We start from the raw sequence: 24,758 nt of genomic DNA, 5'->3' as shown, positions 1-24,758 counted from the left end.
TGAATGCCACTTTCCTGATTGCCTGGAGCTTTATTCTGTCAGCAGGATTTTAAAACAAGGTTAATCCTCAACAGTGAAGTTCATAGATCCTCAGCACCAGACTTTATTGGGGTGAGACTGAGAATTTTGGTACAACTAAGTTATGCTGAGTTTCAGCACACAAAGTATAATGGCAGTTTGGCAAAGTGATGCAACTTGGCACTTCATATAGAAATTATTATTCCAGCAGGACTACCACCCATGGGAAAAACCGATGTAACCCTTCTAGATCTAGTTATTTCATTCACAGTATTTAGATCCAACCAATTTCATACGACAGGTCTAACACTTGTTTGGATTTCCCTCTAGTCATCAGACACAGATAGCAGCAGCAGGGATCAAAATGGTATTGTGCAACCAGCTCTGTGAATTTTTCTGGACACCGCTGGGCTTTATAGGGGTACTGAAAGTTTAAATCAAAGTGAATATCTATGAGGAAAAAAAATGATCTGTCAGGCTTGAATACAAAGAAAGAGCATGGAACATCAGAGGACTGGAACATCCCTAAAATGTCTATTTTTCCAATTATGTGGGACTAATTAAAAAAACAACTTTTGTCTATGAATTTACCTTGTATCATTAGACTGCCACAGCTACAATTGTGGACAAACGGCACAGATATGGAAAACTGTTAAGTTATTTTCAAGATTGATATTTCTTTACGGTACATTTTAAATGAGAAAATAATCAAATGATTGGAAAGAAAATGGCATCCAAAAATAAAAGGAAAGAAAAGAAAGAGAGAAGGCAGGGAAACATACAATGTCTTCCTGGCTTTATATCTATAGCAGTCAGAAAACAAAGAGGCTGCTTCCTAAGTATGTTGAATTGGGGAAAGTAGGAGTAAGTGGCCACTCACAGTCTTGAAAATTCTCATCTTTAGCTCTTGTGTGTGAGGGAAAGGAAGAATGGGCATCAATATGGATGATGCTAGAATAATCACCATTTTGCACACATTGTATCAGTTCTTGTTAGAAAAGGTGATGACTGGAAACACACAAAAAATCAGACATAAGGCTTTGCACTTAATGCCTCTGAAAAATGTCTACTGGGATCTTTTCTATACCATTCACTTTCCCTTACTGTAATCTCTAAGCCCCTTTTGAAGATCAACCTTATCCTTTAGAGTTGGGAATGATTTCCTCAATGATCAAGCAAAAAGGTTCTGGTCAGTATAGATTTTAACAAGAAATTCAATCACTTCACTAAAATTACTACTTATACATGAAATTAACAGAAAGTTTTCTTATTGACAGTGAAGAGGGCACCTGCACTGAAAAACTGCAGAAGAAACTACACCAGTTCTGTGAACTGATCTACAGCTATTGTTGCAGAAGAGTTTCACTGCTTTTTAAGGGGGGGGCGAAGCAGCACAGGCAGTGAGAGCTCACACTGCAGTGCACATTATTGTTGTATGGGAGGAAGGAAAGTTTGGCACATCTGGGAATAGCAGTCTGAAAATAGAAACACAAAACGCACTCCCTGACCATAGTCCAGCTTCTGCATGAATGTGTATATCAACATTTTCCCCAGCTTGAAGTTGTTTAGTTTTAAACATACAGCTTATTTACAGGCAGTATATTTCAGCCAATAAATGTTGGGTACAAAGATCTGACATTACAAGGGAGAACTAAAAAACGTCTGTCAGAATCACCTTGCAATACTGAGAGCATTGTATCAGTTTGCCTGTGCTACCAAAAGATGTAACAGTACAATCAGTTAGGAGAACTAGCAACCTTGTTTAAACTGAAAATGGTGACATCAAGTTGAACAGCTGGCAAACCCACCATCGTTTCTGAAAAGTTTTTCTATAGTTAAGTAGCCTTAAGCTATCTTTTTAATATACATATACAAATGTAATGACATGAATTTTAATTACACTATGTTTGAGTATGTTACAAATACTTATTACACAAAGACATTCTTAAATTGTTATATATACTATAGCTTTGGGATATCAATGCTAATATGAAGCAATTGGCCCATAACAATAAAAGAAGGTCTTTCCACTTTTTTCTGTAAGATTTTTCCCACATTTTTTTCTTTCCTGTCTTTCTGATCTCTCCTTCTAGTACCCTTTTTTCACCAGAGTTGAAGACCATTTACAAGCTGATCTATCTCCATTGGCAACTCTCTTCTTTCACTTTGTTTGCAGGATTCTTTCACTTTGGTTACAAGATTCATCACTAAGGTAGTACCTATTGTACTATGAGGTTAATCTTAATGTACTAGAAAAGCTAGTACATACTCTTATTATGAGGCTAAACTTCACATGCCAGAAAAGCAAAGCTTACAGTAATGGACTCTATCTCCACCTAGCAAAAAAAATCAAGAGCAAATCAAGAGCAAATTGAGAATATAACTTCAAATCTCTAATCTCTCTGTACTACACGTCATCATCAAGGTAAACAAAGTTCTGCAGATCTTTCGAAAGACACCAAATCAATAGAGATTTTGGAAATTTCAATCAAGGATCTGCTGATAAAAATCAGCTTCTGAATGTAATGAACACATGGGAGTAGTTGTCAATCAAAAAGCCTTGACTTGCCCTTTCAAGACTCTCTCTCCATTTCTGATACGCTCCCCCTGCTAAACCTTGAAAAATTATCTTACCGTTCAGGAATTCATTCTGTCTTTATCCATCATGATCCACATGCAGATACGGTGGGAGATGTATTCATTCAGATCCCTCCCTACATAGATTTAGATGCCTTGCTCCTTTGAGATCCTAGTTGTATATAGGTTCAATAGAAAGTGGCCAGCTATTTGTCTTCATACACTGCCCTAGAAGTCATGATGCTTGCAAGAACATACATTCAAGTTTCTGAGCTCAAACTCCCTCTCAGGATGGCATAAACACCACAGAATTACAACCTAACAACTCCCCCTACACATTGGGGTGAAACCCCAGCCTTACTGAAACTCTCAGTAACTCCAAAGGGGAGGGATTTCCCCTTTTAGTTATTTACATTAACCCTTAATCCAGGATTATATACTGCTTAATACATGAACTACCTCTCACCTTTTACAGCGTCAAGTCTAACAATAACCACTATTGACAATACTACTTTGACTCTTTAAGGTACTTTTATTTAAAATGAGAATAAAAAAATAATGCTATGTCTCATTTCTCATATTGCAATGGCTTAAGCAAACAATGAAGAAATAGGGGTATCTTGTGATCGTCACAACCATTATTTCCTAAGATTGTTCAATCTTCTGCGTAAAGGTGCAATATTAAACAACGCAAAGAGAAACAGAACAATTATCAAAAAACAGTTGGGCATGAACCACCTATAGTTTCAAAAGGGCTGTTTTCTAATTAAATTTGCTATTAGAGTCAAGATTACACTTGCTTAAAGCAAACATGACAAATTCACTTATTGATGTTACCAGAATGATATGATCTCATCGAAATTTGACTAAAAGCCAGAAATCATGAATTTATAACAGAGGCCAAATCCTGCTTTCTGATTCATGAGTGAGTTTGATGCTGTAGAAATTCACCCCTAGTTTAACTCTATCAACCAAGAAAGATCTGGCTCACTCAACTACTACACTCAGGAGTTTAAGGTAAGAAATATTTGGCCCAAATTCTCTCTCAATAATGCAAGATACAATCTACTCTATGTAGCCAAAGCAAAGCTTTATTGATAAAAGCAGCTTTATGCAAATGTTCAGCTGTAAATTACTTCTAAAGAGTTGGCACTGCAATGTTCAGCCATCTATTTAAAAATACTATTTTGTTCTTTTTGGATGCTTATCAGATAAAGCTTTGTTCATGTAAATCTAATTATTCAGGTTTTTGCTAAGTTCTTTCCTGTTGGAGCTTCTTGCAAAGTGAATTCAAACTGTTTCATTTTCTGAATAAACTGAGTGATTCCAAACAACTTTTGCTAGAAAAGGAATAAATTACTGATCAGGAGCTCAGAATCCTTTTGGTCTTCAAAGCCTTCAAAGGATTTAAACCAGAATTTAACTCTTCCCCTCCTCCCCACTTTGAAGTGGGTCATTTTTAGTAAAGCAACTTAGCCCCAGGTTTCTTCAGAGCTAGTGGATTACACCATTCTGTACAATACCAGAAGTGCTAACAGCTTAAAACATTACCAAACAACGGTAGCCTGAAGACTTGTGTTTAAGAAAAAATCAGAATCAAGAAAGTTTTTTCTGCAAAAATGAATGTGGTATCTTTCTATTTACAGGCCCCAAATCTGGGAATACTATTTTATTCAAGTACTAGCCAGACTGGAAGATAGAAAAGTTGAGAGAAAAATCCATGGGAAGAAGACTTAGATATGCAAAGCTCAAAACACTCATTTTACATCATTTTAATTACTATTGGTCTTTTTACAGTTACTCGCTATACTCATTATAAACTTAGCCAATTTAAGAGAATATCATTAATGCCAAATAGGCTTCTCTCATTTCAGTGATATTTCTTAGGAATCACCTAGGAAAGACTGAAGAAAGAAAGGCAAATGACCGAAATCAGGAATATGTTTTCATTCCAGAAGAATTTGAATTAGTAAATTTTGAGATACCCCCAAATTTTCCTGAAAAACTTCCACTTATATTAAACATTTGGAGTGCATTCAGCCTTAGACACACTACATTTAAGTGTCTATATACGGCTCTTTATATTTAAGCTCTTACTATTAAAGGGGATGTAGTCATCACAGTTTATGAAGCCACAAATGTGGATCAGTTCACCCCGAAGCACACATCTACATGTCACTCTACATAGATCTGAGTAGAGACTCAATCTCCTTTGATTGAAAATGGGAGCCAAGACAACCAGCTCATGTGGAGACACACACAAAGACCTACTTTTAGGTGTTGGGTGTAGAATCCTATCCTTGGTTTCAAAGTAGTCAAAACTTTTTTTCTACTTTTCTTAACAAATATGAGGTAAAGTAAATCTCAAAATGAAAATGGAAATATCAGCTTACATATGGTGAAATTTCATCAAAATCAACATTTTCCATAAGAAAAGTCTAATTTTAATAAAACATTCTTCCCTGAAGATGAAAAGTTTCATTGGGGGCAAAAAAAAAACCCAAAACAACAGACCTACTCTAGTCCACAGAAGATGGAAAAATAACTAACGTTATTTTTAATGTTACTAGACGTTTCCTTCCTTTTTCTCCTTTAAGGCAATAATCCTAATGGATATAAGACTCTGATCTTGTTAAGACAGTGTACATGTATTCCAGTATTAAATCCTCATGAACAGGTACTCAATAATAAATTATTTCAGAGCTCATTGAAAAGTTACGACACAAATGTTAACTATTGGAGCAAGGACCTCAACAGCAAAGAGGCACTAAAATAAGAAAAATATTAATACTAAATATAAAGTTATTTTCCTACCTGTGCGCAGACAAATTACTGAGGTACAGGGTGTATTTTTCTTCAGCAGACAGCCCATCCATCATCAAATAAAAAACATGAAAATTACTCTGGTTGAGAGGTTGCACAATGACACGAGACTTCTCCAACATGTATGTATAAATCCTAGCTGATTGAGAAACAAACAAATAAATTCATCATTATACTGATTGCTCTAAACTAATATATTTCAAGCCATTCACCGTTGCAACACTGAAGAATAAACAATGTTTCTTATAAAACAGTCTGAGGTGAGCATGATATCAAAAACATGACCATTCATTCTATCATGGGTTTCTATATAAATCACATATAAACCCCTAATTCCATTAAAATTAGTGGAACAAATGGTGTACCTTACTTACTGTCTTACATTATCTTTAAAATTACTTAATATTAAAGATAATGATGTTGATTTGTACTCTGTTTTACTTATTTGAGGAACCAGTTGTCATATTTGGGAAGACTTTCTAAGAGACAAGCTGTCAGTCATCTCACCAAAGTGTAGCCATCTGAGCATTGGCATCTATTCTAAGCTCCTTCTTAATGGAGAGAGAAAGATGCAAGAGAGATTCAAGACATCTTGGAAAAACTGCCCTTGGAACCATTTTTTCTTTCTCTGTTGCCAATCAAGAATGCTCAGATTAATAGTTTAGATTGACCACCTAACTTCTAGATGGCTACTTCCAGATGGCTACAAAGAGACAAATCCTCTGCAGAACTGGTCATCGACAAGCTCACTAATCTGTGCCTGGAGAAACATGGGCATCTCAGAATGGTTATGATGAGCTGGCCAAATGAGAAGCCATGTGAATCAGAACATCTGGCAAGGTGAAGGAGGATGAACCCGACCGCGATTTGCCTACAGAAATGCTGATTACAGGATCCCATAACCTGAGGCCCACTAAGGTTCTGAAAGAGGCAAAGCACAGAAGCAGAGGAAATATTGGACCCTCAGATCCATTCACCTGCTTCACCAGATTACGGGCATTTTAGAGGTTTTTGTGGTGAGACAGAGGGAGATTCACTGTTTTGGGCAGACTACTCTTCAGCCCTCCACTGACTGTACCACCACCATGCAGTTCCAGATGCAGCAGGCTAAAGAGAACAAAGGGAACACCTAACTGTAGCTAGAGGTCAGGGCCCTCCCTGTGAGCGAGGACCTGATTCCAGTTCCCACTTATCCCACTATCTGTACACTTATTCTCATCATTGCTTAAATACTAGCTGTGGTGCAAAGACCAGAAACACGTCCCTTCACACACAACTGACCACGCCCATCACTAGAATGCAGTACATTCTGTTGCAGCTTTATGCTTTTCAGTCTCTGTAATATGGCAGAGCTTTCACAGAGTCTTAGCAAGCATCCTCACCCTGGAAAAGACTGATTTTAGAGGATAAAGTGCACTCCTCAGCAATGGAGAAGCTATATTTTTGAAACCCTATAACTGGAGGAGGATATTAAACCATAGCTTCCCATAGTCTGGATGACAACCAACTCATCTAAGACTCCTTCCTTTATGAACTGGAAGTAGTTCTTGAACATTCAGTGATAGAAAATACTGGTACATGCATCCTATAGCACAGTAAGTATGTTCTCCAAACACATACCATTTTTGAGCTGCTTTTTTGAAGCAAGCTGGGATTAAGCATAAAATAGCACTGAGTTATTTGGTGCAGTCAAAACTGTAGCTGGTAGCACGATATGTTTCTGGCTCCAGTAACTTTGCAGCACACTACAAGTTGAAGCAATGAAATCTTAACCTATCATGGCAGGACTGGCTCGGACACACTCTTTCATCAGAATCAATCATTACCTGGCTGCCATTCACAGAATCACAGAATCACTACGGTTGGAAAAGACCTGTAAGATCATCAAGTCCAACCTGGGTAAAAAACAGGGTAAAAAAGAATAGATGAATCTGAAGCATCATTTCCATCTTTTATTGTGCTTGTAATTTATTTCTCAGTAAAACTAACCCTACCATCAATTAATTTGAAAAGAGGCCATTACTAATCTTTAAGCATGTTTTTGCATGCAATGATCTTCACTAAGGCTTTCTTAACTATCACTCAGGTGTTTTTAACATTCATTGATTAGTAAAAGCAAGAAAAATGTTACTGGAGGTCATCTATCTGATTAATTACCAGACATTTGCTGGAAATATAACACAGCAGAGAGGAAACAGTCCTGGAGGTTCCTGGAGTGTGTGGAAGATAACTTCCTGATGCAGCTGGTGGGTGAGCCTACCAGGGGAGGTGCCCTGCTTGACCTGGTGTTTACCAACAGAGAAGGACTAGTGGAAGAAGTGATGGTTAGAGGCTGTCTTGGGCTTAGCAATCATGAAACTATAGAATTCTCAATTCTTGGTGAAGTAAGGAGGGGGGTCAGCAAAACCACTACCATGGACTTCCGGAGGACAGACTTCAGCCTGTTCAGGACACTGGTTGAGAGGGTCCCTTGGGAGACGGTCCTGAAGGGCAAAGGGGTCCAGGAAGCCTGGACATTCTTCAGGAAGGAAATCTTAAAGGCGCAGGAGCAGGCAGTTCTCATGTGCCATAAGAAGAGCCAGCAGGGAAGATGACTGGCCTGGCTGAATGGGGAGCTTTTGCTGGGACTCAGGAAAAAAAGGAGAGTTTATCACCTTTGGAAGAAGTTGGCAGGCAACTAAAGAAGAGAACAAGGATCTCATTAGGTCATGCAGAGAGGGAATTAGAAAGGCAAAAGCCCAGCTAGAGCTCAGTCTGGCCATGGTCTTAAGGGATAACAAAAAATGTTTTTACAAATATATTAACAACAAAAAGAGCCAAGAAGACTCTCCATCCTTTATTGAATGAGGGAAGGAACATTGTCACCAAGGATGAGGAAAAGGCTGAGGTACTTAATGCCTTCTTTGCCTCAGTCTTTAATAGCCAGACCAGGTATCCTCAGGGTATTCAGCTCCCTGAGCTGGAAGACAAGGTTGGAGAGCAGAACAAACTCCCCATGATCCAGGAGGAAGCAATTAACGACCTGCTATGCCACCTGGACACTCACAAGTCTATGGGGCCTGATGGCATCCACCCAAGAGTACTGAGGGAGCTGGCGGAGGAGCTTGCCAAGCCACTTTCCATCATTTATCAACAGTCCTGGTTAACAGGGGAGGTCCCAGAGGGCTGGTGGCTTGCCAATGTGACGCCCATCTACAAGAAGGGCCAGAAGGAGGATCCGGGGAACTACAGGCCTGTCAGCCTGACCTCAGTACCAGGGAAGATGATGGAGAGGTTCATCTTGAGGGGGCTCACAGGGCACGTGCAGGACGACCAAGGGATCAGGCCCAGCCAGCACGGGTTCATGAAAGGCAGGTCCTGCTTGACCAACCTGGTCTCCTTCTGTGACCAGGTGACCCACCTAGGGGACGAGGGAAAGGCTGTTGATGTTGTCTACCTGGACTTTAGTAAATCCTTCGACACTGTCTCCCACAGTATTCTCCTGGAGAAGCTTGCGGCTTGTGGCTTAGACAGGTGCACTCTTTGCTGGGTAAAAAACTGGCTGGTCGGCTTAGCCCCGAGAATTGTGGTGAATGGAGTTAAAACCAGTTGGCAGCCAGTCACAAGCGGAGTCCCCCAGGGCTCAGTTTTGGGACCGGTCTTGTTTAATATCTTTATCGATGATCTGGATGAGGGGATAGAGTGCACCCTCAGCAAGTTTGCAGACGAAACCAAGTTGGGCAGGAGTGTTGATCTGCTGGAGGGTCGGAAGGCTCTGCAGAGGGATCTGGACAGGCTGGATCGATGGGCCGAGGCCAATTGTATGAGGTTCAACAAGGCCAAGTGCCGGGTCCTGCACTTGGGTCACAACAACCCCAGGCAACGCTACAGGCTTGGGGAAGAGTGGCTGGAAAGATGCCCCGCAGAAAAGGACCTGGGGGTGCTGGTTGACAGCCGGCCAAATGTGAGCCGTCAGTGTGCCCAGGTGGCCAAGAAGGCCAACAGCATCCTGGCCTGTATCAGAAATAGTGTGGCCAGCAGGACTAGGGAAGTGATTGTGTCCCCGTACTTGGCGCTGGTGAGGCCGCACCTTGAATACTGTGTTCGGTTTTGTGCCCCTCACTACAAGAAGGACATTGAGGTGCTGGAGCGTGTCCAGTGAAGGGCACCGAAGCTGGTGAGGGGTTTGGAGCACAAGTCTTATGAGGAGCGGCTGAGGGAACTGGGGTTGTTCAGTCTGGAGAGGAGGAGGCTGAGGGGAGACGTTATTGCTCTCTACAATTACCTGCAAGGGGGTCGGGGCGAGGTGGGTGTTGGTCTCTTCTCCCAAGTGACAAGTGATAGGACAAGAGGAAATGGCCTCAAGTTGCTCCAGGGGAGGTTTAGGCTGGATATTAGGAAAAATGTCTTTCTGGAGAGAGTGGTAAAGCATTGGACCAGGCTGTCCAGGGAGGTGGTGGAGTCACCATCACTGGAGGTGTTCAAAAAATGTGTAGAGGTGGCACTTGGGGACATGGTTTAGTGGGCATGGTGGTGTTGGGTTGATGGTTGGACTTGATGATCTTACAGGTCTTTTCCAACCTTAGTGACTGATTCTGTCATTCTGTGAATGAATGCATTTGACTTTAATAATGGGCAACACCACTTATTTAGAGGACACAAATTAATTCAGCCCTTTTCAGGTACTTCAAGTCACCCACTTTAATAAGGCTAAACAAGTTCATCTCAGTTAGCAACTCCAGCAATGGGAAGAGCTGTTAAGGAAAGTCAAGCTTCTGATCAGCAAGAATCAAACACAGCACCATCTTAATGGAGCTAAAGTAACTCATAAAGAAAACTATCACGGTAATATGCTTTTCTACAAAGTGAAATGATATGTTTGCTAATCTATGTGTGAAATAAAAGGGAAAATTAGAGTTCCAGAGAAAAGTCTCTAATTTTTGTGCAATGTTAACTGTGCTTACAGGCACAAGGAAATTTGTACTTCCTTTAACAGATCACTTGATCTACTGAGCAGCTACAAAGTCAGCAAGCAGTCTCTGTATTGAAAGTGTGGCCAGTGAAATCTTTCTTCCAGCTATGCATTCTTTGAAAGTACATTGCTCTTTCTCAAAAACCATGCTGTCCTAAACACAGCTATTGCTCAAGACAAAATATCATCTGAAAGTTCAGAGCTGAAACACAGTACAAAAACACATCAAAGAGCTTAGCTGGTTGCAGTCTTTCTTATACCAAAAAATGAAATTCATGTCTGAAACTTTTTAATTGATAAAAAATAGATCCTTCCATTTCGGTGCAACTTAAAGAAAAAAAAAATCACGCCTTGCTTTTCAAAAAGTGAAGACTGAGAAAAGCAAGGCCTGAAAAGCAAGGCGGGAAAATCTGGAGAATAAGTTTATCAGGCTTGACTTTCTCTTCCTAACCTTCTTTTTTAGTAATTCGGGGAAACTGACAGAATCCTTACTTTCATCTTAGGAATTATGTCAACTTACCTGAAAGACCATTTACTCTCTCCCTTTCCAAATAAAAATAAAATGCAGTAATTTTACTTCTGGAAATAAATAAATAATCAGTCTTTTACTACTATGCAGTGGGTGTGAATCATCCTCTATGATTATGATTTTTTGGCAGAGGATCAGTCTTTGAGTTCTGTTAGGTATTAATTTATTTTAGAAACTTAATGAAATCACTGGCCTGTAGTTTATTCTGTATTTGTTCTGATGTAAGACTTTTTACTAGTTCCCACTGCCTTATCTTATCCAGTCACAAAGAACAATGACTTAATCTGGGTTACACCTTCTCCACTTGTTTGATTGGACTAAAGCAATGAAAGGTACCTGATCACAAAGCCACTTATCACAGAAAGCCTCCCATTTGAACCCAACATCACAGCACACCTCATCAGAAACAAGAGTCAGAGAAGACACATAAAACCTCTACAGATATCTGTACTGGCTTTGAGTAGAACCACACTCAAGAGCTCCATCCTTGTTTTCAAAGCTTCATGGCAAAGATCCAGTTTATGAGAAAGACTGAAACAAGCCTGTAGATGAAAATTATGGCCAATGTTTCTGTTATTTACGTATATTGGACTTTCTCCTATATGAATAAAGCTTATGTGACAAGTCGGAGCATTTCCAGGGTCCAGGCATAAAAGAATTTCAGCATGAACAAAAAGCTGTTACAAACTTCACCAATGTCCACTCAAAATGCAAGGAATGCTACCTTGAGCTTGTTCTCTATAATAAAAATGTACCCATGTACTTTGCACGCTCCTTCCTTAGTAAATTGTTCTGGATGTTCACCCTTAAGATCTGTCTGTTAAAGAGCTTAAACAACCTAAACCTTTTGATGGAGGTAGTCTAGTGTCACTTGGATTTTTGTTTACAAACCAGACATATTTAGCCCACTTTGCCTCAATGAGTTGTAAAGTCATGTCTCAGCAGAATCGGGTGCCCTGCATATTTACATTTTTCATTCATGTTTAAACAGTGCAAGACAGTAAATACTGCTGCAAATGATCTTGCAATAGATAGAGAGAATCACTGGGTGGGATTTAAACCAGCCAAAGACAACATGCCTTATTCTTTTCTCATTTATGGTGGTGTAAATCTGGGACAATTTCACTCGGAAGTGACTCTTAGCAGTGGGCTAGAAAAGGCAACATCTACAATGCAATCAAACAGCATGAAGAACTGCAACTTAGAAAAATATAAAAAACGCTTTCACTGATGTACTGGGGCTTGTCACTCTTGACTGTAAATTACAGAACTTTTGGCTACCTTAGATTTGGTAAGACTAATTGATTAAATTCCTAAACATCCGGGGACTAGTAGGGCAGATAAGCAATTTGTTTATACTTGTTAATGGACTTGACTCCCCCTAGATTTTCTCATTTCATGCCTATGGTTTGAAAGAGAAAAACACAGTGTACCAGAAAACTGACAAGAGAGCCTGGTTGACTGATTCCACATTAGTATCATTCACAGGCAAAGGTTGTGAATTAAACTGGCAAGTCTGGGTAAAGCTGCTTGAAAACTCAAGTCCCTGCAATTTCAAGCAAGGCACCCAAAAACTGTGGGAACGCATGGCCTTGAGGCCTTGAGGCTTCCGTTCCTCATCTGAGGTACTGAATAACACAGCCTTAGATCAGAAGTACTGTGAAAATGAAGCCATTTATGTTTCTGAAATGCTCATACAGTGGAAAATGTTGATGAACAACATAGAAAATCCACAGAAAAACTAGCATTCACTTTTTAGAGCAGAATAAAATGGCACAAGTCACACACGAATCAATGAAAGAAAATGAACTATTTAGTAGCAGATCACTGAAGAAATATAGTCCATTCTCTGCACTGAATGAATCTGGGGAGGGGTGGAAAAACAACAGCATTAAATTTGTATGCACAAGGCAACCCAAGAGTATCTCAGACCACTTCAATTTTGGCATTTCCTAATGTTCACGTGCTTGACTTTTCAAAATTAGTATAATTTTCATCTGTTTGCATTTGTGCTCTGTCTGTAATAAAAAGAGAAAAAGTGTGCATGCAGTGTAATTGTGATAACTATACTCAAATTAAATATATACAATACAAAGGATTTATAAAATGTTAGTTTTAGGGATTGAACTTTACTTGTACAAGCCAAATTCAGATGCTATTTAGTCCATTCTAATGTTTACATCACTTTCTTTATATTCTTCCCACAACAGCTCATAAATGAAAAAAACCTCACACCTTTTAGTTTTACATTTTCTTTACAAATATCCTATATTTATTGTAAAGCAAACCAGAAAAAAGTGATAGTAATTTCCCATGCAGTGACATTTTCACTGAAGAAATTAATCGTATTCGCTAGGGTACAGTGAGCTCCCTCAAGAAAATGAATTGTAATTCCCACTATAAAATATTTCTAAAGAATATTTTTAGGAAACTCTTCCAAAAGCATAAACACATTTAAAATGATAAAGAATGAGTAGTTTTGGAAATGTTTATCCAATAGAATCTAATTTACTTGGATCAAAAGCATGTCTCACCACACAATTTTTCCATCCAGGAAGATCAGTGCAAGTAGGAAACTAACTCTGTACAGTTATTTCTGCACACACCTCTCACTTTAGCACAGAGTAACTTTATGATGACCTATGCAGACCAGAAATTAAACCTCTCCCTGACTGTCTCCAAAGATCAGAGTTTCCAGGATCAAACTGAAGTTTTGCCCAACATTCATATTTTTTCACTAATGAACGCTTACTTGGGATTAGCAGACTCCCACTTACTCTGAAAGCATGCACAAATTCCACACTATCTTACCACTAATGATAATAAACATCAGTATGATTCCTAGTTCCTTTAGAAGAAGCTCAAAGCTGTAATAAATTACTTGTAGTTTCAGTATTACAGAATATACTTGAATTTTGTTTGCCCTAAACAGATGAGTTTATCACTTATTTAAGGGATACTTAATATACAATATAGTATCAGATAGAAATGTAAAAATTAATCTCTTTGTTACTTTTATTTCACAGTAAAGTGATACATATCTGCCACAGTTTGTTAATCTCAGGCATAAAGGGAAATGTGATTTCCTGGGAAATGTAAGAGGAATCGGTGGTATTAATTTTCTTTCTTGTCTTTCTCTGCCACCTGGTGGTTGCACAGAACTGGGCTCTCCCTCTTAATATTGCGCACTGGTTTTGACAAGCTATGAATTCACGTGCTATTAAACACGTTCCTCTGACACTCCGTAAAACCCCCTTGCCTCTTTCACATATTTTAGGGCCATTAATGCCTAACTCTTTATAGCACACTGGGATCCCTGATCTACTAGTCTGTGGGGATATCAAAATAAACAGATTAAATGATACTTACCTGCAATTAATGTTTTTTTCTTCTCACAAAACTGTAGCTCAAAATATTTTATAAAACAGCTGGAAAAATCATTCAAGGGTGTCTTAGCATGTCCAAAGGCCTCCAAGATACAATTTACCTGCAAGACAATGGTAAAGAATTAATAAGAGAGGAAATAAACAAGAAGATATTTCAATAAACATCAGTGAGGTTGGTTTGTGATCAGTAACGAGCGAGAAAAAAAGACTGTTTTTCAGCTTGGAATTTAACAAATTCCTTGAAAGTTTTTTTCTAAATAAAAATTAAAGTAAGATAGCGCAAAAGAAAAAAAGTGCTGTCGGAATAGTGGAAGTTGTAAATGGAAGGGGAAGACAGTGGCTCACAAGTGAGCTGTGTCCTTACAGGTAGTTTGGATACAAGTGACTGGAGTCATATGCCCAGAGTTGGCATGCTTAGCAAAAAGATCAGAATCTTTGAAAGCAGCTATGCTTGTAAGGTTACAGTCAGTTGATACTAATAACCAGCCAAAGGAATTTACAAGCTTTATACGATGCCAGAAATGGCATAAATGATTGATTTCAAATAGAATTACTTCAGCATTATACTAGTGAAAAAGTGAGGAAAAAAATATATTCTGACTTTTTTATGGTATCTCTCACTAATGCATTTCCATGTTACATCTTCATGGTCACAGTAATTATTTTAAAAAGATTGAAAATTAAAAAAATAATAAAAAGTATTAAATATGCCACGTTTATTCCATGTTTTCTCTGTATTTACCTTATTTGTGTATAATTAGTTTCTTACACTAAATGGATTCCCTTCAGCACTTTCCTTTTTTGCATCCTAAGAAATTGATTGCAATGTGGCCTCAATATATTATTGTTGTGATATAACCATGGTTTGCTGAAGCTGGATGACCTAGATGGGGAAAGGTAGGAGGGAAGAGAGCTGTGGAGTGGCACAGAAACCGTGTGGCTCCAATCACAAAGGCAGAAGCTCTAAACATCAGACCCTTCGGAATTATTAATTAAACCAGCTATTTGTACAGTAGGTGGCAGCAGAAAACTAGTCAGCCTAGTTTTGGTTCCACTCCAGCAGCATTGTTTAGGATGTATTTGCTCATTAGGCTAATTCAGCACTTGGTTCAACCTGTACAGCTTTATTCACTTTAATGGTCCTATGCATAAATGCAGCAGGAATGAATTCAGGCTGTTGTGATCATTAAAGCACCTTAAAAGGCAACTAAACCAGAATCTCTACTTGATTCCCCATGGGTGGGATCTGCTACATCTACCTTCACTGTCTGAAGTCAGGTGTCCCATCTAAGCTAGTTACATATTTGTATCCAGAAGACACAGTTTTCAGTTGCCTATTCACAAAGTTACTTATTTACTTAGTTCTTCTACTCATTACTTAACCCGAACTTTAGGAAAGAAAAGGAGTTGGAGGATCTGACCTGAATTTTGCAGTTCTACTTGAATAATAACATCTACTGCCTGATCAGTTCAAAACTGTAAGTAAACCTGTGTAGGTAGTAAATAAAAAATACACAGTAGAAACAGATACTGCTTTTAGGGTTCCTGGGTTTATACTAAAGTAAAAGTGTACTGTCCCTAAATAATGGTATTATTGCAACACTAGACTTGAAAACTTAAATCAAAAAAGTGAAAAAATAACAAGTATATTCTTAACATTGTCATGTGAAACCTAGATTAAATGTGTCAGTTTAGGAATATTGTCAATGAATCAGATAACACTGTGAAAACCACTTTAACATGGCAATTGTATGACTACACAAAGTAAAGTAAAGCTACAGCTTATTCAGTTCTAGTGTTTTCAGTGTCAGGCTTTTTAATGTCTTCAAAAAACAGAAATGCAACACTGTTTTCTAAAATCCACCCAAAATCCATATGACTTTTATTACCTTATCAGCTGGAATGTACAAAATATGAACCAGTGTATCTGTAGAATTCCCACATCCCAATAATCCTGATTTGTAGGTTGTCTGTTAGTGTCAGCTGTACTTCTGACACTATTTTATCATCTTTCTGGACTAAATCATGCATAATTCAGGAAGAAAACAGTGTGCTTTAAATGATGCATGTGATGCTATTAAAAAACCCCACAACAAACGATTCTAGAGTTCTGTTGGATATCATGCGTGTGGCAAGTGAAAGCTAAAAAAAACCTATCATGGGTTGACTGTAAGTGCTGTAGAAGAATGTCACCAGAGTGGGTGAAAAAGTCTAAACATATTTTTTTTAAGTATGAAACTCAGAACTGAGTTATGACAATGCAGACTGTGCTAAAACTTTCCATGTAAATCTGTAAAGCTGGGATCTCAGATGAGAAGTTTCATCAGGAAAGGCAATTTTTTGAAAGAATCTGAATTGGCATTCTAGGGTTCAGCATAATTTAAAATGTCAGTATGAAACTTTATAGTAGTGTTACAGCTGTAACAATGAAACATGAGTTGCAATGTTCAGTCAAGCAAAAACTTCATATTTACAATGTACTAGAAAGGAGTCAAATTCGTCTGATATGTGAAGCAGGTTCTCATGATTTCATGTTACGTGTTGGGCAAAATTTGTTTCTGCCGTGGGAATTAAATATGACTGATCAAATATTCAGAACTCTTACCTATTTCACAAATATATTTAGTATACAAATACTGGGCCATATAAATTTGTTCAGTCCTTGCAGTTTTCCTGCAAGTTTCCAGTTTCTGTCTTGCATACTATTACTTCAGATGCCTCAGCACTTCTTACACCATCCAGAGAAGCACCACCACAGCCATACAGGTAAATTTATTTACTTATTGAAGGCAATTAGTACACACTTAGGAGACAGTACCTTACCACACAAATGTTTCCTATTCACTGAAACACTGATGTCCAAAGTCACCAAAACATATAGAAACAAAACTGGCCTCCACTTTTTTGTTTCCTCTCATCACATCAAAGTGAGCTTAATCCTGTTGCTATTCAGGTCAGTTCAGGGAAAGAAACCTCCTTTGACTTCAATTGTGAAAACAAACCCTTTATGAACTTCTGCATAGCAGATGCCTTTTCCTTACAGTTCAAATGTCTTTGCCTATCCAAGAGGCCAGATTTTTGCTTTGTTCTACTCAGTGATCAGAATGCTACTTACATGTTTTATCTTTGTATCAAAGGTATTTCTGCTGGAGCTGGCTCTGCAAGTGAGGTGCTTCACTATCTGTTTGCAGGCTTCAGTCTTCCCAGAACCACTTTCTCCACTGCAAGATGACAGGCAAGAAAAAGAGGGGGGGATCACTGTTATTTTCACTTTTGATATGTTATTTATATTCTCTGCTAGCTCTGTTTGAATGGATTTAAGATATCTCAGTCAAACTTTCATTTCAAATAACAGAAGTTTTATGGATGGCAAATAATAAAGAACAGAATGTAGGAGATAGATAGATAGACTGGCTGACTGTCTATGTTCATGAGGGCTGTCAGAGCTGTCAAGCTATATTGTCTTGTACCACAAGCCAAGCCAATGAAATCTAAAGCTTTCAAGACATTTCTAAGGTATTTATAGCAAGATTTTATCTCCTCCTTTATCTTCTGTCCAGCAAAGGAGCCTGCTTATGCTGACTGGTTCTTTTTGCAGATGAGGAAATACTACTGTGGTAATGATGGGACTCAGAAGGAAAGGGAAGTGTAGAATACAATAGAAAGAAGGTAAAAGAAATAGGAAAGGAACAGGAAGGAAAAGAAAAAGATGATTGTTTTTACAACCTGCCCAGTTTCTGCAGTGCAATACACTCTGACTTCAGTGATCCTGTTTCACTTAATTCCTTGTTCATGATGTGGAATAAATATTCCAAAGAATGAGAATCTCTGAGGGGGAAAATGAGCAAAGAAAACAAGGTAAAAGGCAATATGAACAATGAAGGTAGGAAGAAACAACAGAAAACTGGAGGGGTGGAGGAGGGAAGCAGACTCAGTGGTGCACTTTAAGCACAGAGAAGGCAGGAAAAGAAACAAAATAGGTGGAAAGGATAAAGTCAGTGAAGCCTGATTAAGAAATTCATGTTAGAATTTCTTACTTGATTTATAAGAAGTTGTTTTCTTTATAGACAACTGAACCAAACAAAATGTAATTTGATGCTCCTCCTTCATTTATCTGCTTGATCAAATTTAAAAGGCTGTTCCTACAACAGCCAGTTAGATTTTTCGCAAGTACAATGACCATGCTGGTTGGTCAGTCTGTTATCTGTACAGTTTAGGTTCTGAAAATGAGAGGCCAGCAAAATATAGTATCTGTCTGGCCATTGCTTTATCTATTCAAATCTCACTTTGAAGGAGAAATCAATTAAATAAAGGAAGAAACAAAAGAGGGAAGGACAAAAAGACCTTCATACTCAGGCAGGGATAGGATGGGATGTCCGCACCATTCATTTTCATTCAACTCTTATGGGACATACATGCAGCTCTGGTGAATATCGTATTTGTTTACCTGGTAAACTGTAGTCCTAGGTGACAAGATAGATGTTTCATTACTATATGTGATGTGTCAAACTGCTTTTATCTCTGTATGTCCTCCATATTCTATAATAAGCTGGAGTCTGACCCAGGACTTCAAACTCCTACTGGCATCAGTAGGAGGTTAGTGGTCCAAGACTGCAAAGGTTTGCAACCTGGGTATATGTTATGCAAAGACTTCAAATAACAGGTCACAAAGCCATATTTAAACCAGGTCTTACAATGAAAGAAATAATGTGAAGTCAAGAAGGTCACTGTCACAGCTGATATGAAACTAGTATCTCTACAGGATTAACAAGGTGTTCCGTAAAAGCGCTATCCCTTGCTCAGATCTTCAGCTTGTGACTTTCTGAAAGAGTTACAAAAGTCAAATGATACTTGATGTCACCCTCTAAAATCTCTGCCCTCTCAACCATGACTTCACTCTCCAAATGCTAATTGTACCATGCTGCCTCTGTTCTTAAGAAGTAGCATTAGCCTTCTGTCTTTACAATGGTAGTGTCCAAATTCCATGTTCCTTTGCCTGTTATCACTAACATGAACAGAAAAAAGTGAAACAGGGCATTAGTCCTGTGATACTCCTCTCCTAGAGACATTTCATACTCTTGCAAATTACTGATATTATGCCTGTATTATCCAGAAAGTCAGTAAGCCTACAGACAGATACAGATAAAAATCTGTCTTGCCATCTCTCTTGCCCCCCCTCCCCTGCCTCCTACTGCCCACTCTCATTGGCCACTCCACTGGCACCTGTGTGTCATGATGATGAAATAATTTTGTCCCTTCACAACATACTTAATCCAAAATCACAGCTGCAACCTGTTATCGCTATACCACAGGTTACCAACAAGATTAGCAACAGTGGCTCTTCAGTTACTTCAGTTGTTAAGGAACTTCTCTGAAGCTAAAACATCTCTAAGGTTTAGTATGGTCAGAGTTACAGATGATGCCACTGAGCAGAAATGTTCACATATGTTTGAAAATCTGATCTGAAATAATTCATAGTTTGTAACAACTCACAACTTGTCCAATGTGTACTGCCCTTTATATCCAGCAGATAAATATTTGTATCATTCTGAGAGCTGAACAAGACTTGATATTTAACAAATTGTTGTAGTATTTTATTATTTTGCTTGCATAGGCCCAACCTCATCTGCCAAAAATAGCTCCTTTAACAGAAGGCTTTTCCAGGATTAGCAGGGTGGGGGTATTTTTCAAAAAATCTTTCTCACAACTGGAGAAATTGGGGGGGTGGGCAGAGGGATGCTAAAATAACATTTGATGTGCCTTTGATTGTTTTCGAGTATTACAAAGCAGGCATGTAAATTCTAATTAAAAACAGAAAAATGCTTTCTTGAACAAAGGAATGGAGTGTTCACCATGAGCTTCCACACTTAGAAATTAATTTGTTTCACTTTTTAAACAAAGCTATATTTGGGTTTTCACTGCAGGCTAACTGTGACCCCGATAACACATGCAAGGGTGCACAAAGTGGACAGTTTCTGTCCCTTCTTGAATATTTCTTCAAAGATTGTGGTTTCCTAAACATTGCAGTGACACGGCTACAAAGATTTGACACTCTCAGCTCAACTGTTAATTTTACAGTGATTGACATTTTGCCCAGCAGTATCACAGGAGCTTGTTGGCTAAAGTGGTTGCTAGAGTACAGTTCAGGGGTCAGAATTCACTAGAACTTGGTTGCTGAAAGAGACACACAACGTCGTTTAGTTGGTCTGTGCATTTCAAAGGTTTATGTGTATACTGCTAGTGAAATATAGATTGAAGCACTGAGAAAGAAATGCCATGTTAGGTAAAGTTTTAATTGTTGATGTAATTGTTTGGAACATTTGGGGCAATAAATAATTTAACAATGAAAAAGTAATTTGGCACCTTGAACCAGATCTTGTTTATTCCATTTCCTTTGAGGTGGAATAAAATTTTTTGTAACATCTCCATTGTCCACAATAACTTTGCTTTAACAGTTTAATTCTTCTTAGAGAGCAATTCCTCTTCTCTTTTTTAAATAATTGTTTCATCACTATATTTTTCAAAACATAATTTACAACATGAACATTGATTTCTTATAACTTTTGGTTGGACTGCCTTATCAAGGTGGAGGATAAGTTAGCGTTGCAGCAGAAAAGCATTCTTCCACAATCAAATTTCCTTAGAAGGCATTATGAAATAGGCAAAGCAAAGACAGCTTATTTCACAGATAAAGAAGATTAAATTAGGAAATCAGTAGAGACAGTGTACTCCAAGGGAAAGGAAAATGGACAGAGAATTTGAAAGCCTATGCTCACCATGGGCTTTAGGTAAGTTCCGCTAAGCTTTCTCATTTTATTCCTCCTTTGGCTTTCTAACTTTCTTATGTAACTACCTGATGGAGGGCCTGGTTCCTACTGTTCCTTTATTAGTATTTTGTTAATAGAAACTCAATTGCAACTCTAGTTTCTGTATCTTAAAATAGTATGAATAATAAGAAAAAATAAACTCTGTTTTGAAATAAAACATTCAAAACTAAAATTGTTAAGAAAAAGTGCAGTTTGAAGTGTGAAAAGACAAAGGCATGTGAAGCAAAGAACAAAAGATGTTCTGCAACCAGGGAAAATAACGAAGCTACACTCTGCAAATCCACTGCACTTGGATTATGATCCAGTTCTTCTGCTACCTTGTGCCATTCTAGCTGGACCACCGACACCATTCATGCTGGCAAGCTCGGTGCTAAGCATGTGCTTGCCGGACAGACCACACGAACTGCCTGGGTGTTGCCTTTCACAATAGCTGTGGCTGGAGTTACAGCTGCCTTCGTGATGGCTCCCAAACCCCAGAAAGCCTGTGTGAACACTCTGGCTCTGAGACCTCCATGGCTGTTAGTTGCCAACAGGTTCAAAAGTTATTGGGTGGCGGGGGACTTAGAGGTGGACAGGCAGAACCTTCACGTAGAAGTAGTTAAGCAAGGAAGCCCAGCTAAAATAGTCAGAAAACAGCAAACCCCAGGCAAAATTTTAAGAATTAATTGCTGCAAGTGCTGAGAGGTACATCTTGCTTACGCTCAGTTTCTGCATATTAACCAGGTTTGTCTGTATCTTTATAAATTCAGATAATTGGATCATTAGTGTTTAGCAAATGCCAATTCCAGTGCAAATAAATCCTATAAATCATCTGTTTGGGGAAAAATATGGCAAAATATAAAACATATAAGGAGGAATGTGCCTGCCATTTCAGATCATATAAGTGACAGGGTTTTATCATCTGTGTTTCATTTTCAATTCTGACCAAAGGTACCACATTCAGAAGTGCAGGAATATCTAACAAAACAAACAAAAAAACCTACTCCTGCAGTACTAGAATTATAATCAGAAATGATGGAAAACTTCTGACAGAATTTGTTCATATAAGATTTCCAACAGTTTTAAAGGAAGATTTAGATGAGCATAGATGTGCATGCTGTCTTGTATGAACTTCTGAAACCAATCTCTTATTGTACCACCCTAAACTGTGAGCATTACTACTCCAAATTCCCACTCTGATAGTAAGATATAGCCAGGGAAGAGACAGTAAGCTTGCAAACTTTTGGGGGTCCAGAATAACTTTTGTCTTCTCAGTTTGCAGAGTACATAAGCTAGACACTGGGTCTTGCTCCATGACTGAGGTTTCTAGTTTTGAAATAAATATGTGCAAGCAAGACTGCTAAACATAACGTGTTTTATATCATCAGTAGTGATATCTGTAACTGAACAACCCTGCATGTTAGTTGGAAATTATATTTCTAAAGTAAACTAAACTGGAAACTGTATTTCTAAACAATTTTTTATTACAAATAGGAGGTCCAAATCTATAACTGTACTGCAGTAGCCCATTGCACTTATAATACATTTAATTATAATGTAAAAATTAAAGATAGTTAACTTGAACAGAATGCCTGTGGTGAGTCTAAACTCACGAAATCAAAAGCTTTCAAGGCATTCCACTTTAAAAGACAAGGATTTCTCTTCATTCTGGATTATTTGGCTTAAAAATGTGTTTTATATCACAACAAAACCATCGGATATTGACATTCCTGGCTGCTAACATATACAAAATTATAACATTTCATTTGATATATTCATTATGGTTTTTGATTCACCAAATCAGCCATCAGCATCCCATAAACCATTGGTCTGATTGACTAAGGATCTTTAGCCTTTAACAAGCCTATAAACTATACTTAGGCTTCTTAGACAGCTCCTCACTTATCTTGTCAGAGCATAATGCATTTTCATATCCTGAACAGCTGGAACAAAATGCAGTCAGAAGGAAGTTAATTACGAAAAGTCCATCTATTGGCTATTTAAGAGCATAACATAATGCTATTTTATTCTGTAGCTTTAATAAAAATTTTATACAAAGTCAGCTCTTGGTGTTAAGTGTACATGAGTGATGGTGGCTTGCTATAAACTAAAAGTAATTGTGAATAACTAGTAGTAAACTCTTCAATAATTTGGTCAAATGCTTTCCTGTTGTAAAACACTTAATTTCAGTAAGTGAACAATTGATTAAATGTGAAGTGACTGGAAAAAAATAAAGGTGGAAAGACTGATCCAAATCATCCTGGGAACTTTAAATGGATTTTTTTTTCCTTTTTTAACCAATTCAGTAGCAAAGACTTAATGTGATGTTTAGCAGAATAGATAGCAACAGAAAAAGACCAAAGTCACAAAGAAAACTGAAACAGGCAACATTAAAGTGAGATAGTAGTAAGTTTTTTATTAAATTTGAAGATGAAAACACAGCTTCACACAGTTTAAATGGGACATTATGAATGTTCTGCAAAATAAAATGCTTTAAAATTGCTGGAATTGTAAAAGTCTAAAGTGCAATTCTAAAACTTCTTTAAAACATGATGATGGGTGTGTTTTTACCATGGAAACAAGAAGTTTTGACATGGAAGGGTTGCCACTGGGTTTGCAGAGGGTTCCCTTCCACTAGCAGTATGTAATAATGTTATACTAAAAACCCTATCTCAAATCTGTGTTAAACTTGCGTTCTGTAAGTGTAAGGTTTTTAACGTAATGCAGAAGTCAAACCAAAAAATGATAAACTTGTTTAATTTATAAATTAGAGGTTAATAAGTGTTTTTACAAGAAATATTCCTATTTACATGCAATTTAGAAAGAATGTAGCAATGACAGAAGTATAAGTGGAGCTTTGAGTAGTTAACCTAACACATTATAGGGCACTGTCTGCTCCTTTGTCATTGCAGAAGATGCTTCAGTGTTCCACTGCCTGTTCTATCTTCTGTACATTCATACAGCATGCACAGCCTCTGCAAAGTTAATTATTTACTTGCAATTATACAGTTATTGGAAAATTTTGCCATTTATATGTCTGTATAATATTTTATGTGTTGGGTGTTTCATTTCACAAGACTAAAAAAGGATTATTCTTTTTACATTGTTTGCTTTGCTGCTTGGGGAGAGCCAGTCAACCTGCATGAAGCAAAGGGAGCTGACAAAGCAGAGAGTTGATGTGTCAGAGACGTCCAACCAACTAGAGACAAAAATCAAACTTGTGTACTGTGAAGCAAGTTTGGCAATGCTAGATTTCCATTTTCACTGAATCACATAACAGAAGACAGAGGAATTCTACCACTAAACTGAGCAGTGAATTCCTTAACACTCTATACCTTCTAATTTAAGTTGCAAAACAACAGATTTTCTTAGATTAAAGAATAAACTTGAAAAAGGTACTTTTAACACTTCATTTCCCTGCAAAGGACTGGTCTGGTCCTACGTTAACTCCAGGATATATACTGGGACAGAAGTATTCTTCCACATCTATAAGGAAATAGCTTGGAGATGGATATTTGCTGTTTGTGAATTGGTGTCTTCAGTTTTTTGAGAAACTCTACAAAGCAGCCCCAATAGGAAAATTCAAGATTTGTTAAATCTGTACCCCATGTGAACAACACCTTACAAAAGAATCTTGCTGCTAGGGAAGAACATTTCACATTTGATAG

The 24,758-nt window shown here is 38.0% G+C and overlaps 1 protein-coding gene across 1 annotated transcript in view; it reads right to left on the bottom strand.

Annotated features, from left to right (window-relative positions):
• Window positions 1-24,758, bottom strand: part of MYO16 (myosin XVI) — a 301,679-nt gene that overhangs the window by 151,680 nt on the left and 125,241 nt on the right. The window contains exons 13-15 of the mRNA XM_059817431.1: window positions 17,400-17,505; window positions 14,268-14,385; window positions 5,410-5,557 (exon numbers count right to left, since the gene is read on the bottom strand). Of these exons, the coding sequence (XP_059673414.1) occupies window positions 5,410-5,557; window positions 14,268-14,385; window positions 17,400-17,505 (372 nt within the window). The remainder of the gene's footprint in view (window positions 1-5,409; window positions 5,558-14,267; window positions 14,386-17,399; window positions 17,506-24,758) is intronic.

Source organism: Gavia stellata, chromosome 1, assembly GCF_030936135.1.
Source record: "Gavia stellata isolate bGavSte3 chromosome 1, bGavSte3.hap2, whole genome shotgun sequence".
NCBI lineage: Eukaryota > Metazoa > Chordata > Aves > Gaviiformes > Gaviidae > Gavia > Gavia stellata.
Note: the sequence above shows the minus strand (reverse complement) of the source record. Positions and strands in the feature narration are given on the sequence as shown.